Source organism: Rhodamnia argentea, chromosome 4, assembly GCF_020921035.1.
Source record: "Rhodamnia argentea isolate NSW1041297 chromosome 4, ASM2092103v1, whole genome shotgun sequence".
In the NCBI taxonomy this organism is placed as follows: Eukaryota; Viridiplantae; Streptophyta; class Magnoliopsida; order Myrtales; family Myrtaceae; genus Rhodamnia; species Rhodamnia argentea.
In genome coordinates this window covers 20,402,396-20,420,069 of record NC_063153.1, presented here as the reverse complement: position 1 = coordinate 20,420,069, position 17,674 = coordinate 20,402,396, and the positions used below count along the sequence as shown (strand labels likewise).

At 41.0% G+C, this 17,674-nt stretch overlaps 2 protein-coding genes and 1 non-coding gene across 6 annotated transcripts; 1 reads left to right on the top strand and 2 right to left on the bottom strand.

Moving 5' to 3' along the window:
* Positions 1 to 6,800: 6,800 nt before the first annotated feature.
* Positions 6,801 to 9,742, top strand: LOC115741124 (protein NRT1/ PTR FAMILY 1.2). Its single transcript, XM_030674850.2, has 4 exons — positions 6,801 to 6,976; positions 7,088 to 7,305; positions 8,121 to 8,677; positions 8,765 to 9,742. Exons 1-4 carry the CDS (start codon positions 6,862 to 6,864, stop codon positions 9,648 to 9,650), a joined length of 1,776 nt encoding a protein of 591 aa, XP_030530710.1. The 5' UTR covers positions 6,801 to 6,861; the 3' UTR covers positions 9,651 to 9,742.
* A 1,715-nt stretch (positions 9,743 to 11,457) lies between these two features.
* Positions 11,458 to 11,539, bottom strand: TRNAS-CGA. Its single transcript has one exon. It is a non-coding gene; the product is annotated as a tRNA-Ser (tRNA).
* Positions 11,540 to 12,121: 582 nt separating this feature from the next.
* On the bottom strand, positions 12,122 to 16,002 carry LOC115741127 (probable beta-1,4-xylosyltransferase IRX9H). Of its 4 annotated transcripts, none has more exons than XM_030674852.2 (4): positions 14,181 to 16,001; positions 13,467 to 13,716; positions 12,955 to 13,166; positions 12,122 to 12,372 (listed from the first exon to the last, which is right to left on the bottom strand). In XM_030674852.2, exons 1-3 carry the CDS (start codon positions 15,083 to 15,085, stop codon positions 12,996 to 12,998), a joined length of 1,326 nt encoding a protein of 441 aa, XP_030530712.1. In that variant the 5' UTR covers positions 15,086 to 16,001; the 3' UTR covers positions 12,122 to 12,372; positions 12,955 to 12,995. The 4 variants fall into 4 exon arrangements, 2 of the variants coding, with proteins under 2 accessions (XP_030530712.1, XP_048133404.1); XR_007198105.1 differs by lacking the exon at positions 12,122 to 12,372 and adding an exon at positions 12,417 to 12,742 and having other exon boundaries at positions 12,836 to 13,166; positions 14,181 to 16,002; XR_007198106.1 differs by lacking the exon at positions 12,122 to 12,372 and adding an exon at positions 12,417 to 12,737 and having other exon boundaries at positions 12,836 to 13,166; positions 14,181 to 16,002.
* Between the last annotated feature and the right edge of the window lie 1,672 nt (positions 16,003 to 17,674).

Below are 17,674 nucleotides of genomic sequence, written 5' to 3'. Positions count from 1 at the left end.
CGGTACTACAAATTTAAAAGAGTGCATATTACCAAGCACGCATGTTACATTCTCTTGACATAATAACGTAGTTACTATACGATTACAGCCGTCTCAGATTACGACCATCTCGGACAATTACAACTGAAGTAAGTTTCTAAATAAGTATATTGGAGTTAACACCCAGGAAAAGAAATATGCTTTATAGCATCCAGTTAGAGTCTGATATTTCATTTTGTGATGTAATTCCTGCACTGTCATATTTCCAAAGCTCATTGGCAAAAGAAGCTGTGGTTAGTGGGAAGACCCCATTTTAAAGGGAGATCAACTTTGTCTCGTTACTGGTTGCATCTTCTTTTTCGGCTTTTGGACTCCACTGGTTTTTTGGTGCTTTCCACATAAAAGGAGTTGAAAGACTGCCTTCTTGAACGGCGGGATTCATGATGGCCATGGGGTTTCCTCTTCTTCCTCTTTGCCTTTTGTCACTATGAAGACTGAAATGACTAAAAGCGAGCAAGCGAGGGCCCCGTGTGCAAAACTTGATAGATCCTCTCCATGATTAAACTGTCAAAACAGTACATGACTGCTGCTGAACTTGATGGTTTCGAATTCAGTCCGCATCTTTGAAGCCAGGTTGGTTCTGGTTTTGACTGCATAAAAAAATTTCGGAGACAGGCTCTTCATTCGAAAATTCTACTGAGAATTACACCTGTCCGTCGCAGGTGGTGCAAGCAGAACCTTCCATAAGACAAAGTTTACTTCGGAGTCAACTCAATATTGCTCTGTTCTTCCTCCCCTACGTGAGATAGAATTCATTCTTTCCTCTTTGGCGTACTAAAAAGGGAAAATTACATAAAGTGTCCCTCAATCATGGCTCCATGTGCAATATCGTCCTAAACTTTTAACTTGTTCAGTGTGATCTCCGGTTTGGACTTTTTGTACGCATTCAAATTAGCACCTGAAGTACATGAAAATGTTCAATGATGTCCCGTAAACTTGAATTTCCGGAAGGACAACATTAAACATTGTTATCTAGTTCGGAGACTAAGCTAAACATGTACCAAGAGTTTAAGGATCTCACTGCACATTTGACACAATTCATGGACCATTGATGTCAATTATCCTATTAGAAACATGTTGGAAGTTGCATCTTGTCTAAACTCTCTCGTCCCGGCGAACGCTCTATACCCAGAAATAGATTGGCCTAAGCCATCCGCGAATCATGCATCTATTGGGAGCGCCCTTGCTTATTGTAACATTCAAACTCCGGGCCAAACTCCAAAGGGAATATGCGAATGTTAGCACTCAAGGTGATGACTATTAGAGGGCGGGTATTAGATAATGAATCAGTTTGCAAATCCTCGGTGCATGATACCGAAAGGAAACTACGTGTGATAAAAGGAACAAGCTTGTGACTATCAAGATGCAAGTGATTCAAGACGTACTATTTACTTCAACGTAGAGGCACCTTGGGCGGAGGGGGTAGGGTTAGCTCTTAAGTGCTGACTCCTTAATGATTGCTATTAACTCCAATCATGGTTCCCAATCAAAATTAAATTCTGCACACGGCCTAATGGGAGGATCCCACCTTCCACCACCCAGATCACCACAGTATACAATCATATGATTAATACATGGATTAATAAGCAAGTGGGTATGTACTCATTTTCCTACTCCCACCTTACAAAAGGCTATACAAACGAAGGCCGTCTATTACTTACGGTTTTACTAATTGCTGCCGATTCTTGATTTTGATGGGGAAGCTCAAGACGCCCCACTTCATATAGGAAAGATTCATCTAGTGCACATTCATCAGGATATGAATTGGCACGAAGAAATATGTACATCTTTAAAATGAGCGTCAATTTAGACGCCGTCGCTTCTCACTAATGTTCGATTCTAATTTAACAAGATGCATTGAGACAGTCAAATGAGTAGGCATTTCATTTTGTTCCACGGGATTCGAGCGTTAGGAGAATTTCATCCTAAAATCCTGCCACGTCCTAAAATGATTTTAAGAATGAGAGATGACTTAATGATTAGTATAATGTTGTGAAATTAGCTTTCAAATGTGTAAGAGAAGAACATTGAGTTTTGCTTTTCCTTATCTGATAGATTTGGGATGTGGACTTTACGAGGCTTTCCGGAGATGTCTCTGGGCCTCCAGACAGAGACCCAAAACCAATTTGTTTCTAAGCTGAAAATCGGGCCACCATTGGGCTCTCTCTTTTTGGTCTTGGGCTTAGTTTTCTTGTTGAATTTTCTGCAGTCAGTCACTCCAACAACGGGTATAGCCTATCGGTAGGGATGACCATCGGTCCCTCCCGGTTCAACCGGAGAACCGGCCAGCTTTCTAGAGAACGAGGCTGGTTCTTGGGTAGAAATTCTGCTACCCGGCTAAGGCCGGACTGGTTCAGTTTCTCAATCGGTGGTCTGGACAATAAGTTCTAATCGAGAACTAGTTCGGATAGAACCAATTTGGATATGAATCAATCTTCTCTGACATTTCAAAACAGAATTATGGATGTCGAAATGATGGGAAAAGAGCCGAACCTTCCTAAGCTAAGATAAATGGAAACTTAGATAGAGCATGGTAATACAGGGACTTACATAGAGAATGGTAAGAACCATAAAGTTTTGCAAACAACTTAATTTTAACCGAAGAAGCTCACAACATATTTGGTTGTAGTAATGACTATAAGGCACCGTTCGTTTCGTGAAAAATGTGATGTTTCTATAAAAAAAAATATATATATTCATATCTATTACTGGTTGATTGTCTAGTGTTTGCTTGAAGTAATAGTTAATACAGCGTAATCCCTATTGTTGTGGAAGCTATCATAGTTATTACACGTACTCCATGTGTAATACTTACTCCAAGAGTACGCTTGTCTTTTTTTTCCCCACTCACTTTACAAATGTGAGATTATTAATTATAAGTAGCATTTATTCTATTTGTATAATGATAACGCCAATTACAATTTTTTGTGACTTAATCCAATATTACATGATTGAAAAATAAATTAGTACTGTTTATAATATTAAACCTATCCATAATACTTAGCCTAAAATGAGTTGATCACTATTAGGTATAATTATCGGTGATTTGATTTAGGATGGACAGTTCTTATCCTTAAATCGAGAACCGCCCATTAAAAGCTTGTTCCATAAAATGAGAATCGGGAATCGCACACTTTCCTGGAGCCACTCGGGAACCCAACCATAGGTCCGGTTCCCAAGTGGGTCCATGGAACTCGGCGTTACATTGAGGCAACCGAGAGTGAGGTAAGAGGGAGGCAAGACCCCGACAACACCATCAATTATAGCATATTCATCAACACTAGCAACAAATCAAGTAATAACAACAAGAGTGACCATCACATAGAGGAACAAGAACAAATGAATTCTCAACATTAACCAATCTTTAGTTCCCATTTCCATTAGAGCAAAAATCATTTCATCCAATCACAACAACTTAAAGAGGCTCAATTATAAATTCAGTTGGAAAAAGGCACAGAACAAAGAAACCCTACTTCTTCTTACCACCCTTAGTCGATTTGCATCCCGAGGGCACTACGATCTCGCCCTTGAGCACGGGGATCCCCATGATCTCTCACAACTCCCCGAACTTCTTCCAGAATTTCTCGAATTTGTCGGCATTGAAGAGGACGGCGGAGCAGTTGCTGAGGTAGAAGGGGTGGTTGCAAAATAAGACATCGACGACGTACTCTGCTTGGGTTCCGTTGTGGTCATCACCAGCTCACCGTTGTAGTACACCATGGCGTCCTTGTAGAACTGCGAGTGTAGGTCCTTCTTCCCGCAGCTCACCTGCATGCAATTGCTGCTCCTTGCCGCTTATAACAACATTGAGGCGAGAGTGAAAGAGGGAAGCGAGGTAATGACTATGAGGGAGGGCCGGAGGCAAGGCCGCGATTGTGATGCCACGATAGAGGCCAAAGGTGAGAGCTTAGCTAATAGGCAATCGAGAGCGAGATGAGGCGAAAGAGTTGAGAGGATTGTGCGTGAGGAGAACCGAGAGGCGACCGGAGGCTAGAGCGTGCGTGATGAGGACTAAGGAGTGAGAAAGGAGGTGTAGCAAGCGTGAGAGAGAGCTATTAGGGTTTCTAAAACATAAAATATATATGTATGTATGTATGTATGTATGTATGTATGTATGTATGTATGTATGTATGTATGTATGGGTCCGGTCCCAATCGTTCGAGTGGGCGGTTCCACACCTAGCACCAGGAACCCGACCGATACTCATCGGTTTCCATTTATTAGAATTGGGAATCACCCAAAATTAGCCGATTCATTCCGATTCAACTAGTTTTCGTTCTTTTGCAAGCCCCCAGGTACGATCCTCTAAATTGTCATATTTTATATTTGTAATATGAATGATACAGTGATTTTAATTGCTAATTATTCTAATTGTTCCTCATACTGCTATATTATTATTATTATTATTATATCGGAATAAATGATATTTATTTAATTTAACCACATAAATTTTATTAACTCTAAAGCGTAGTCATAATTTATTGATAATAGATAAACTTTGTACATTAAATTGTTATTGCTTCATAATATGTATGGTGCGTTACACTCATCATTAGCTATTGAAGTGATAACTACTAAATTATGATATTTAATACATATAAGCACATGTTATGTGCTTATCTTTTAATAATTAAAGTAATCAAATAATATGTAATAGTGAATGGGGGTATTAAACTCATGCATCATGATTGCCCATTAAAATGATTATAAATATATTTGCTTTATGAAATTATTTAGTGTAACAGGTAATATAGTGCCTAAACCAACAACCGTTCAATAATGGGCTGATAGGTTACATTAACCTACATATCAATATAATCTTGCACGTTACCTAATTTATCAGATTCTGAAGTTTCTTTCGCTATCACCATATGTTAAAAATAGCTCAATTTTCATTTCTTGAATAACAATGTATTGTTTTAGACCAAATCTAAACAACCCGTTAGAGAAACTTAACAAAGTCATAAACCCCATCCTGAAGCATTGCGGGAGAACAAGCATACGCCTACGTAACCTTTTGATTTGATGCACCGCCTGACCTCAAATGGCGAAAAGGAAGACAATAAACGTAACGGCTGATCTATCGAACAAACTCAAAAGTCAAAAGCCCCTTTATTCTCCCTCGGTTTTGGTCAACGAATGAGAATTCTAATTGGGGAAAGCTTCGTGTCTGCAAGATTCAACCCTAAGACAAAGGTTTCAAACATGAAGATTCTAGTTCTGAAACTCTCGTTCCTCAAATTGGTTTCGGTTTCGAGGTAGACAAAGTGATGAGGAGGGCGTGGCCTTGTGGGGGTGTTGGCAGTGAAATTCTCAATGCAAGTGTACGTGTCAATGAATGTATCGAACAATTAAGATAATGATGAGAAAAAATATCGTCTCATGGAGATTGATGATTATTAAACTAATTAAATACTAAAATGGCCTAATTCTAAAATTTATCTAACAAGTAAAAATATAATTGAAAATAAAATAAAATAGAAATCTTAAAGGCAAAAGTTTGGAACTAGATGCGGTAAATCAATCAAATAAGTTCATTAGGGGATCCGATTTCACCATAACCCCTAAACATGAATTTCAGATCTTTATTCATACAAAAACAATATCAAACATGTGATAGCGGAATTTCCTCTGCTATTTACTATCCTATCCCTAGGTATAGTAATCTTACTCGGTTTGTCAATCCATTGTATCTCTATGTGAATTTAAACAAATATAAGTGCATTAAAATTTGTGAATATTCTCAATTTACAATGAATCTTTTGGATTACCTTATCACTGAAAGCCACACAAATAACATCATATATTTCTATCTACATTATCATTCATGATTACATATTATAATGAACAATTGCATATTATCATTTTTCAGTCTCAAACATGCATATCGGGTCATTCAAATGGTGGCCAATCACTTAAAAGCATCAAGCACAACAATATAAAACTTACATGAAAGAAATCACTTGCAAAACATAAACATCATAAAATTCATATCATCATGGTCGGGCTACATCGTAGCGTTAACCAAAGAAAATTAGAACAAAATAGAAGAAGAAACAAAAATATAAATTAAATCAAACATTTTGAATTAAAGAATGAGAATTCTGTCATCACTTTGTCTTCTTTAAAATATTTGAAAAGCTCTAAGAACAATGAAAGAATGATGCGAAAGTAAAAACCTAGATGCCCCCAAGCTCTCCATGTTATTCTATATATAGGGTAACATTGAAGACTCCTAAAAACAAATAAATCCCTAAAGATACCATGAAGATATCCTAAACATAATTAAATATCTAAGGATGACATTAAAAGTTCCTAAAAATAATGTAATCTTTTAACAATTCTGTTGATAGCATCCTGATTTACTTCTTTTTTTTTTTTCTTATCTTCTCCATATATAATTATTCTGTAGAAATAAAAAAAATTGAATAAATAGAAGGAAATCCAAAAGCTTTCTCATAAATATCGTATTATTTATTGCCTAAAATAGGTAAAATGTCTCAATTTTTATGGGGCTATCATATGTCCACGAGATTCAACTACCCCGGAGACATGGGAGCAACCTGTTGAGCAGTGGGACGACCAGTCAAGCCACTCCCTCGTACGTGTCGACGATTCCGCAACTTCCTCTTGATATTATTTGTTCTCTTTTAGTTTCTCGAGTCCCTTTCGGTTCGAGCGCTCGCCGATATAAATTTTCTTTCACACCCAGCTCACTTTTCCCAGCTAACGTTTCTGTGACTTCAGTGTTCTCCCTCTCCCTCCCTCCCTCGCTCTCTCTCTCTCTCTCTCTCTCTCTCTCTCTCTCTCTGAAGAGCAAAGATGAGTCAAATGGGTGATCGTTCTTGCGATCAACCGGCCAAGAAGACGGTCAGAGAGCCGCTCCTGGAGAACCCAACCCCAAAGGGAGGCCTCAGAACCATCCCCTTTATAATTGGTATTGTGTTCATACACATATCATATACACGTTCGTTCATTGCATGATCATGTCTGTGTATAGTTTTTGCTCATTCCAGTATTGGGGGTGTGTGTGTGTTCATATGTGCAGCGAATGAGGCGTTTGAGAAAGTGGCGAGCTTCGGATTGCTGCCCAACATGGTGGTGTACTTGACCCGAGAGTACCGCCTGGAGAACTTCGCCGCCGCCAACGTCCTCTTCTTCTGGTCTGCCGCCACCAATTTCTTCCCCATCGTCGGCGCCGTCCTCGCCGACTCCTACTTCGGCCGCTACCCGATGATCGGGTTTGGTTCCATCGCCAGTCTCCTGGTAAAGATTCATCACGTCGAGTCGTTTCGATTCATCATGTCGAGTTGCAACCATTAGTAATCCTCTTAACGGGAATCTTGTTTTCATGTTTATGATCTAACCCTCTAATCACTATTAGAAATAGGGTTATAATCAAGATTAATGCTTTAAGACACGGGAATTGATTCAAGAAAGAGATGTGCAAGAGAAAAGTCAACAATGTCATTGTAATAACTATAATCAATAAGTTTCTGACGAAAACCCTACACCTAACATAATCAATAAAACTGAATCATTTTTTGGTTTTTTGTGTTTTGGCGAATGCCGTTGCCTTTGCTTCTGGATTTCTTTTCCTTGGCGAATCATCCGCTGTCCATGTGGATGATGCTGAAATGCCGCACGACTATATTTTAGTGGGTGGAGAGTGACGCGTGAAGCAATGAAACGGGATGCGTCCTAGTCAAGGAGCCGTACGATGCTTTTGCCTTTTCTGGGCATTTGTTTGATTCATCTGTTGTTGGAATTCACGTTAGGCTCGTTTAACTACCTAATTGGCCGGCTTCTTTGGCTTCTGGCCTCGAGCGAAGTTTGGAGATCCCTTCGCTCGCGGTTGTGCAGAGTTTTAGCAGATGAAATTTATGTTTTAATCCAGACAGAAAAGGCGGAAATTCTTTTTTTTTGGTAAGGATTGGCTTTTGTGTTCTTGATCTTGTCTTGAATGAAAAAGGAAAATATTCAACGTTGAATTGCCTTATGTATAGCAGGTTTGTGAAATCATGCGAAGTTTGGTACATTTAAAGTGTTCGGATCAGAATAACAGATGTTTGGTATAACAGGGAATGATTCTTCTATGGGTAACGACGGTGCTTCCGCAAGCGAGGCCGCCTTCTTGCGACGAGTTCGACAAGGACACTTGCGGATCAGCAACCACGGCCCAGTTGTTGCTCCTATATTCTTCCTTTGGCCTCATGTCCATTGGAGCTGGAGGCATAAGATCATCTGCCTTGGCATTTGGCGCCGACCAACTTGACACGGCAGTGAGCTCCGAGAATTCGGGCAACTTGTTACAGAAGTTCTTCAGCTGGTACTATGTCTCGGTCATGGCAGCAGTGATGGTCGCAATGACGTGTGTAGTGTATATCCAAGATGTCGCGGGGTGGAAAGTTGGCTTTGGAGTCCCCGTCATGCTCATGTTCGTATCCACCTTCTCGTTCTTCTTAGCATCGCCTTTCTACCACAGGGTGAAGGTTGAATCAAGCCTGCTCACAAGGTTCTTCCAAGTTGGGGTCGCCGCCTTTAAAAACAGAAGCATCAAACTGTCGTCCTTGCGCCCGAACCAATCGTATCATGTCGGAAAAGGATCGATGCTTCAAGCGCCGAGCGAAAAATTGAGGTACTATTGGGCATACATTGTAATGTGATATACTGGCGATCGCATTTTGGGATTGCATCATTGAATTTTCCTCGCTCAATTCTTCAGGTTTCTGAACAAAGCGTGCCTTATCAGAGACACTGACCAACTACACCTCACAGATGGGAAGGCCCTGGATCCATGGAGTCTCTGCACAGTCGACCAAGTCGAGGAGCTCAAATCGCTAATCAACATAACCCCGTTGTGGTCAACCGGGATCATGATGTCCGTAGCCTCCAACCAGAACTCCTTCATAGTACTCCTTGTTGCCTCCATGGACCGACACGTCACCCCAAGTTTCGAAATCCCTGCAGGCTCCTTCACCATGTTCATGGTTCTCTCTTTGCTAGTCTTCGTCGCTCTCTACGACCGCGTATTCCTCCGTCTCGCCTCCGTGATCATTGGAAAGCCAGTCAATCCGAGCTTGAAACAGAGGATGGGGTCTGGGCTCGCTCTGTCCATCTTCGCCACTGCAGCACTGGCCACCGTGGAATCGGTTAGGCGAAAAGCCGCCATGGAGGAAGGACTTTTGGACGGAACCGGGGTGGTTAAGTTGTCGGCGATGTGGCTACTTCTGTACTTTGTTCTGATTGGATTCGCCGAGGGCCTCAACGCGATCGGGCAAAACCAGTTCTATTACTCGGAGCTGCCTAAGACCATGTCTAGCGTCGCCGCCACTCTGTTCGGGGTCAGCATGGCGGTGGCGAACCTGGCGGCGAGCCTCATAATCAGTATCGTCCAGTTGGCTACTGAGAGAGGAGGGATGGAGAGTTGGGTTGGGGACAATATCAACAAGGGGCACTATGACTACTACTTTTGGGTCATCACTTGTTTTAGCACCCTCAATCTTGTCTACTTTCTAGCTTGTAGCAAGGCCTATGGACCCTGCAAAGGAGAAGGTGGGGATGGTGCTTCAAGTAGAGTGGTTGATGAAGAGATTAGTGCAAGTTCCTAAAATTAGCCAAAGTGATTTTTTTTTTCTTCCTTTGACCATGAGTCAATTTGTCATGTATATTAACTTCTTGTCAGCAATATATGACACTTTCACATGATTGGAGTCACATATTTGGAATCATGTCTCAGATCCAATCACTTGTTTGGAATCACCATGAAGACATATTCAAAGAAACCTCAGAAACGGTAAGGACCATAAAACTCTACAACAACCAATGTGACAGACAATTAGCAGGCTCAAACCAGTCCAACTGACCCCAAATGGTGTTGTCAGGCACCCAACTCTCTCTACCTCCTCCTACTTGTCATTGTCATCAACAAGACTGACCAACCAAGTTGGCCGTTGTGTTCCCTACAGACAGCCCCATCTGATACAAGAGAAGATGCAATGCTGCACATGATCCTGGAGAGTTCAGTGTTGTAGAGCTCTGCTTCCACCAACCGCGGAGAACACCTCAGCCACACTGCTCGGACAATATTTCTGGATCAGCCACATCCAGGAGATGCTTGCCACTCCTCATGCATAGTCCTAGTAATCTCCTCGGATCACGGTCTTCTCCCAGATGCTTTCGACTATGGCCGGTATTGCCATTGGAAGGCTCGAGAGATAGAGGCCCGATTGCCATTCTCTGCTCAAGAGGAGGTCGTGGAGAGAGAGCCAAAGGAGGCTGATGATCATGAATGAGCCAAAGAGCCTGCAAGGATTTCGAAATTGGAAGCATGTTGGAATCACCTTGATTAAGGCCTTGAGCTCCTCCACTTGATCAACCGTTCAAACACTCCGCTGGTCTAAAGCTGCATCATTTGGTTTTGGGTTCTGAATCCTGCGTTTTTGAGGAGTGAAGACAAGCCTCGTTGAAAAAGCCTGAAGAGTGAAGACAGATAACGCCACAAAGAATACTAGTAGCAGTTTATGCAGAGAAAACTTTTGCAATACGTATCTACAGTCAATTCCTTTTCTTTTCTTTTTTTCACTCAGAGCGTTATGGTCTACCCCTCTTTACGAAACATAAAGTCGATCTTGCGCGCCGCAATTGCAATTTGATGCATCTGTTTCTTTAAGGGACCAGAATCACTTGAGCAAAGCTGGTTAGTAAATTCCCGTTGGCCTTGAGCTTCACATAGAAAGGAGAGGTCAAGGAAAAAAAGGGAGCCGAGAAGAACATAAAACACTTTTCCACCGAACCGGTCCTGAAGGTACACAATGCAGGAGAGTGCAACCAGAACTACGGGGGTAGTGAAAATGTAGTAACCATTGAAGAACCTCTGTGGTCGCCCGCGCCAACATACAGTAAACCCAAAGAAAAGGGTGCAGGGTCATGTTTGGCCTTTACCCCATTTGGTTGCCACCTTCTCTAGTGCTTCATTTTCTGTCAAACCCATTGAAGCTATGACACGGAGAAAGAAGAGAGGATAATATGATTGGTATGAATGTCTCAGCCTAAACGTGATGCGATGCGATGCGGGTATCACATGATGATGTGACGGTACATGGTTCTATTCGCACATAGACCATGTATACGGCGTCAGCATCAGCTACATCGATGCACCAAATCTCAGGATTTGAACTTTCATCAACATATGTCAGTCAGATGCTATCTAAATTACTTCAAGCCTTTGCTTCAAACTAAACTCCCCTCATTTCATGTCCTTTGCTCGACAATTCCAGCACATAATGTCGTTTAAAATGGAGTTACCCAACATTTAAGAAGCCCACAAAAAAATATGTCTAATGAATCGACAAGTGATTAGCATATAGACACTGAGGCAAAAAACAAAAAAAGAAAAAGCGAAAAGGAGTGATGTTTCGTCGACAGCAGGATTCGAACCTGCGCAGGCAAAGCCCAACAGATTTCGAGTCTGTCTCCTTAACCACTCGGACATATCGACTTCTCGTGGCTTAAAAATTAATGATAATTAAATAAAATTTGCTAAACTGTACCTGGGCGGAATCGGCTGAATCACATTTTTTCTTCCTATTTGACCGAACACTTTTAAAAGATTTGTGCGTGAAAAACCATAGAATGTGATTTCTGTTCTGCTATTGCTAAATCAACAGTGATCATGAAAGGGTGTCCAATGTCCATTGTCAACCTTGTCTCCCAAATAATTTGTCCTTGTTGCAACATCTCAACAGAATTAGGAGTGATCATTGCCAGTTTCTATTCCGTTTTACCTTCACAAACTTGATTTTAAAAGTGTCTGTTCCTTCTTAACATCGCCAGACATGTTCCTCTGACACCCGTGGTGCGAGCATCCTCGATTCGTGTTCGCATAGAAGAACATGGTGCCAAAGTTCTTCAAGAACCAGAGAACGAATCGATTAGAAGTTTTGATGTATCTATTTAACCACCGTCAATAAAATAATAGCACCAGGTAGACGGCAAAGATTCCTCAGCCACCGGCGGACCCGAGAAAAGAATGCAAATTGTTACGTGAAAATAAATTGAACATGGAAGAGAAACAAGGAACTGGAATCTGAAGTGACTGAAGTTGAAGATGGGTTTGAAGTAAACAGAGGTGAATCTAGCTCGATTGAGTTTTTTCCTTGCTAAAAGAATCCAAGAAAATCCAGAAATAAATAGGCTCATGTAACTGTACAATTGCAAAACCGTGGGAGATGAACACAACGCTACATAGAAGTACACAGAAATCATCTGCAGATGGTCCTCGTTTTGAAATGTCGACCAAGTCGAATCAAATCCCTCTGAAACATGCATCAGCTGCAGCAAAATTGGAAGTACTCATGAGATAATTTCTTACCGCTACAATGGAAGCAGAATGGAAGATGATTCGAGCACGATATCTTGTGTTAACATAGATTTATTTCATGTGAAACCGCCTTCTCATAGCAAGGTACAACTGGTCTTTTCAAACATGCGGAAAAAAACAAGGCCTTCTTGCTGGGTCATCGCAATGAAAACTATCAAATGCAGGATAGGCAGCTCTTATTTGTACAGCACTGGCCTAAAAGCCAAAATTCGTCTCTGCTTAACCACCAAAATAGATTATGAGGACGAATGTAACTATCTTCTTCACCAGTTCAAATGAAGAGGTCGTGAGTATGACCACCATGCCCAGCAGATTTCTGTCCTCTACAATGGTGGGATGCATCTACCTAACTTTGTCTGCTATGACAATTTGAAGTTTTGTTTTGTTTAATTGTCAAGAAAAACGTCCAATTACTTTACTGGACCAATTCCTATGACGTCTTTCATCTCCATAGCAACAATACACAATTGAATACATCCAGACATATCGTTGACAAGGTATGCAGTGAATAGAGATAGTAGAAATTGCATCACCTTGAAGTACCAATTTTGAACAACTTTCCCACCACAAACTGCTATGTCAGTGAGGCAGTGGCATTGAGATAACTCTTTGTGAACCAACTCTGTGGATAAAAGTAACCAGATGGATCCAAATGAAGATGCCAAACCATCACCCTTGAACAGTTGTGGAGTAAGCCTTCCATCTGGCTCTCATCCTCCACAATTTGTTCAACTAATGTGCTCACCTGGACATGCACATCATATTGTAAAACCTCAGTCATCACAGATGAGTCACAAAAATGCATTCAGGGAATTTCAGTCTTGAAACTTGAAATATAGAGGTTGAGAAACAACACTTTCATTTCTTGAAATTTGTGCTCGAATATAGTCCAAGTACATATGTCAGGAACCCAGATGGGGGCCAAAGATAGTTTTGTTTCAGTGGAATTTGAGATTTAGCTGGAGATGGTAACATATTCATGCTTATGTCACTACGGTGGTGCTTCATGACTTGATCAGAGCTACAGAAGTGAAAGGACAATTACCGGGAATTTATCTTTTGGCGTGTCAAACAGCCTGATGGGTTCAACGGTGGGTCTGTGCCATCTCTTGGGATCCCAAAGTATTGTGCTATTGAAGGCAAATCCTGATAGTTCGGCATAAAATCTTTTGAATCCCCTTCTTGATTCATTTGTATGCCACCCAAGTACAGTAGTGCCATTACAAATGGGACCCTCCAGTATGGCTCTGCTTCTGCTATCCGTTACTTTGGCCACCAGCCAAGTTCCAAAGCGCCTACAATAAGAAAGGAAAAGGTTTAACTATGACAGAGCAAGGAGAAGGAGATTCCTTGTGACAACCTTAGAAAAGAAAGTTAAGCTGAGTTTTAGATAAAACTAGGACGTTGCAAAGGGAGCATCTCAATAGGAAGATGGAGAGAGAGAGTTAATCTAGCAGATCCAACTGCTATTCTAGTCAATAAACGGAAGCCTTTTGTCATGGACAACTACGTGGATCTTAATGTGGATGAGGTACAGAAACAGTCCAAAGATAGGTGCAGATCTTGATGCTCAAACAAGCATTAAAGTTCACTCTTGCATCTCTTACTAGGCAATTTAGGAGTCCAATTCTCGATTTAGATACACCCATATCACTACAAATTCAGGAGAATCTCCCTGATAGAACAATAAATTACCAAAGTTTTTCTGCCAGAAAAGAAAAATGCGGAATTTGTCATAGACGAGAATAATGACAAGTACCTAATTTGCCTCATTTGATCAAATAGATCAGTTGCGTAGATATTATCCTCATCTGCGAAGAAAACTGTTCCGTCAAGATGGTGTGTTTCAATGTGAGATAACGCCACATTCCTTTGGTGAATTCTTACATCTGTGAACTCGGTCAGATTTTTATCGCACACGAGATGCCGATACATCATACCAGTCTTCCTCAATATGTCAGCTGTTTCTGGAGACTGCGAGGTCATCTCCACAACTATCCACAACAAAGGAGGTGGTACGAGCTTCAGTGTCTGTGACAGACGATTGAGATAATAGGCTTGAAGCGGGTGTCTCTGTGTCGGGGTCACAACAATCAGAAGCTTCTGAACTTCCCCGTGTGCATATCTAGTAGCCGATACATTATTACTGCTATTTTGGGCAATCAAATACGACAGCTGCTGATGTGATTGTAGCTGCATGGTAGAGTCATTCTCATGGCTCATACTGTAAAATGGTGTCACATTTCTAGCTGTGTCATCGGGCAACTGATTATTCCTGAAACTTGTGCTCCGCTCAAAGGATAAGGCATGGTTCTTCAAAAGGAAGTTCATTGATGCATTCATCGAGGCAAACTGGGTAACTCCAATGAACATCCCAATGATGAAACAAATGAAGAAATGAAATAATGCCCTTCTCCAAGTTTGCCCTCTCGGTTTTGGTCTATCAAAAGGCCTAGAGGGTCGTTGAGAGAAAACTCCAAGTGCAAAAGCCAGAGAATCCAATAAGCCCACCAAAATTGACAGCATTCCACCTGATGGTGTTTGACTCGAGGTCAGGGCACAAGAAGATGACTTCGACAAAGGAGATGAAACTGAACAGGCTTCACCGTTTAGCGTAGTTCCAGGTCGAGGAATGGGGGACAAGGTCCTTCTAATGGATGCCATAGGGAAAGCTCAGTCAAAGGTTCAACTGCTTCTCCGGGTTCCTTCAATGGCTAAGTTAAACCAACCAAACACCATCTAGCGATCCTATTTTTAAGAACTACTTCAAACCAACAATAAAGTCCTGGCCATCTCTATGAGCGCAAGAATCTTAAATCAACACCTAAGTTCCCCTGAATCAATAGCCCAAATAACTCAACCAGATAAACATACAAATCAACCTGTAGCCTATCGCGCTGGCACTGAAAAAAGTTCAAAGCTTGTACCTTCCTGAGGACACCATCCTGAGCTAATTGTGCTCATACAATTCGTGAACTGCCTATCGAAGCCAACATATAATTGCATCAGCATTCTCGAGTTTCCATTCCCTCACATCTCAAGCAAAAATTCTTGAAACCCACTTCACTTCGGAGTGCTGCAGCTCTCAATTAAGGACTATGAACTTTTGAGCTACAACTGACCTCTTAAACCAACTAGAATCACCAAGAACACCAAGCCCAAAATTCCCAGAAGCAAATCCCAAATAAAAACAAACAAACCCACAAAACCTTGAACGAGCACCAGAATTTGCAGTTCAGCAACCGAAAAGATCTACATTCCGCGCCTCAACTCAATCAGTGACACTCAACACTTAAAACACTTGGGTCACCTCAAGAATCAGCAAGAACATGGGTAAAAAAATTCTGAGACAGAACAGCACTTGGAGCAAGAGAAGTGGCAGTCTCCGACTCCTGGAGCTTCGGATCTTTCTTCAACAGTATTGCAGAAGCTCGTTCCAGTGGCTCGAAACCAAGACAGAGAAGCCACTGAAAGTGCAAGGTGCTTTCTTTCGAACCTACAGGGGAGCAAACATGGTTCTCGAAAGCGGAGTCGGAGCCAGAGAGGCAGAGAGTATTGTTCAGCTAATCACATTTGACTCGGACAGTAAGCTTATTTTCCTTTCCTTTTTTTTTTTTTTTTCCCTTTTTTCTTTTTGGGTCCTCGTCTGTGCACACCAATTGGGATTCGGGATCTGAAAAAGCAGCAGCTTTCCCTGCCCGGTTAACATGCCAAGCATTTCTGACCAAAAAAAAAAAGAAAAACATGCCAAGCATTTTCTTGGAAATTAGGAATCAGTTGGCATCTCCGTACCAAATTAAGGAATGTCTTGTCCCTAAGAGCAAAAGTTGTTACGTTTTTCATTTGAGCCGTGTCATATTGTTGGTCGGCTAAAGAGAGAGCCATATTTAGTGCTATTTATTATTGGACGGCAGGATCAATTAAGTGAATGTCCGATTGATTCATATGTATGTAGAGAATGATTTACTTAAACAGCAAATACTACTTTGCCTAACTAGATGATGGAGAAAATTCTAAATAAGGATATGAGGTGTCATCATTTTCTTAAATAAAAGCTTAAAGTGGATCTTATTTCAAATAAAAATTTTAAATGGGAGCCTCACTAAAGGTATTTTCATCATTTTACTTTTGGGATAATGACACAAATAGCTCTTAAACTTTGATCCAATATGTAATGTAGTCCTTATACTTTTAATTTGACCAATATGGCCCTTAAACCTTTAAAACATATTCAATTTAGTCCTTATTCTATTGATTGAAGTTCGGGGACTAAGTCGAACATGTTCGAAAAACATATGGACTATATTGATCAAATTAAAAGTGCGGGGACTATATTGCACATTGAGTCAAAGCTCATAAACCATTTGTGTCATTTTACCTTTCCTTTTTTCTTTTTTTGTCCCTTCCTTTTTGCCGATGGGCAGTCTCGGGTGATGGCCGCCCGCTACAAGGGGTTGGACAAGGTTGCCCTTGATAGTTGTGAGGGACTACCTCGCTTGGGAGAGCCCTCGTCGTGGCCCTCAAGGTCTTGGGCAAGGCAACCCTCGCCGGCTACAACAAAGGAAAAAAGAAAAGAAAAGGAAAAAAAGAAAACAAAAAAAGTAAATAACGAAAAATGACCTTAGTCAGACTTTTTTTAAAAATTTGAGGACATTTCATGTCCTTATTTGAAACAACGAAAGCGTTTTAAATCCTTTTATGGTAAGTTAAGTGAATGTCTACACTAGCGAGATATGTGTGGAAAATAGTTGACTTGCTTCAACACCCGACTGCATGAGGTCTAGGCTTTTTTTCCAAAGCTACTTTAGATTAGGTTCAAACTCCAAAATGTTTCAAAAGGTTATTACCCAATGTAATGTACTTGGCTGAAAAGGACCTTTTTTTTGTTGGGTCAAACTTTGAAGACTCAAAGTTACTGTGCAAAACTTTTCCCAACCGTCAAAGATGAAAATTGTCGTTCTGAGTTCAATATGAAATGAAGGCATTTGTTGAGGAATTTCCTCAACAATTGTCACTTTAGTCACATAGTAACTCCACAAGGAGAAAGATACTTAAGGTGGAGAACACCATGCCCACCCAACAGTTCATGTTGAACTCTGAAAACCTGAAAGTTTTCAGCAACCTGCGGTACACGTGCTGCGTTTCACTCTGTGCACGAAGAAGACCACGTAACATCATGTCTTTGTTTGGTGCAGCCTGTCCTTCGTATGAATCGATTAACCAAGGAAAAGTTTGAGAGCAATAAGTTTTCTC

What these genes read in the sequence shown, in the direction of transcription:
- LOC115741127 (XM_048277447.1), bottom strand. Translation starts at nt 15,085, where the DNA reads ATGGCATCCATTAGAAGGACCTTGTCCCCCATTCCTCGACCTGGAACT. An exon ending in GATCAAATGAGGCAAATTAG is followed by an intron (nt 13,717 to 14,180) that starts GTACTTGTCATT and finishes TTCTTATTGTAG; the next exon opens with GCGCTTTGGAACTTGGCTGG. An exon ending in CGCCAAAAGATAAATTCCCG is followed by an intron (nt 13,167 to 13,466) that starts GTAATTGTCCTT and finishes GTGCATGTCCAG; the next exon opens with GTGAGCACATTAGTTGAACA.
- LOC115741124 (XM_030674850.2), top strand. Translation starts at nt 6,862, where the DNA reads ATGAGTCAAATGGGTGATCGTTCTTGCGATCAACCGGCCAAGAAGACG. An exon ending in AACCATCCCCTTTATAATTG is followed by an intron (nt 6,977 to 7,087) that starts GTATTGTGTTCA and finishes TCATATGTGCAG; the next exon opens with CGAATGAGGCGTTTGAGAAA. An exon ending in GCGCCGAGCGAAAAATTGAG is followed by an intron (nt 8,678 to 8,764) that starts GTACTATTGGGC and finishes TCAATTCTTCAG; the next exon opens with GTTTCTGAACAAAGCGTGCC.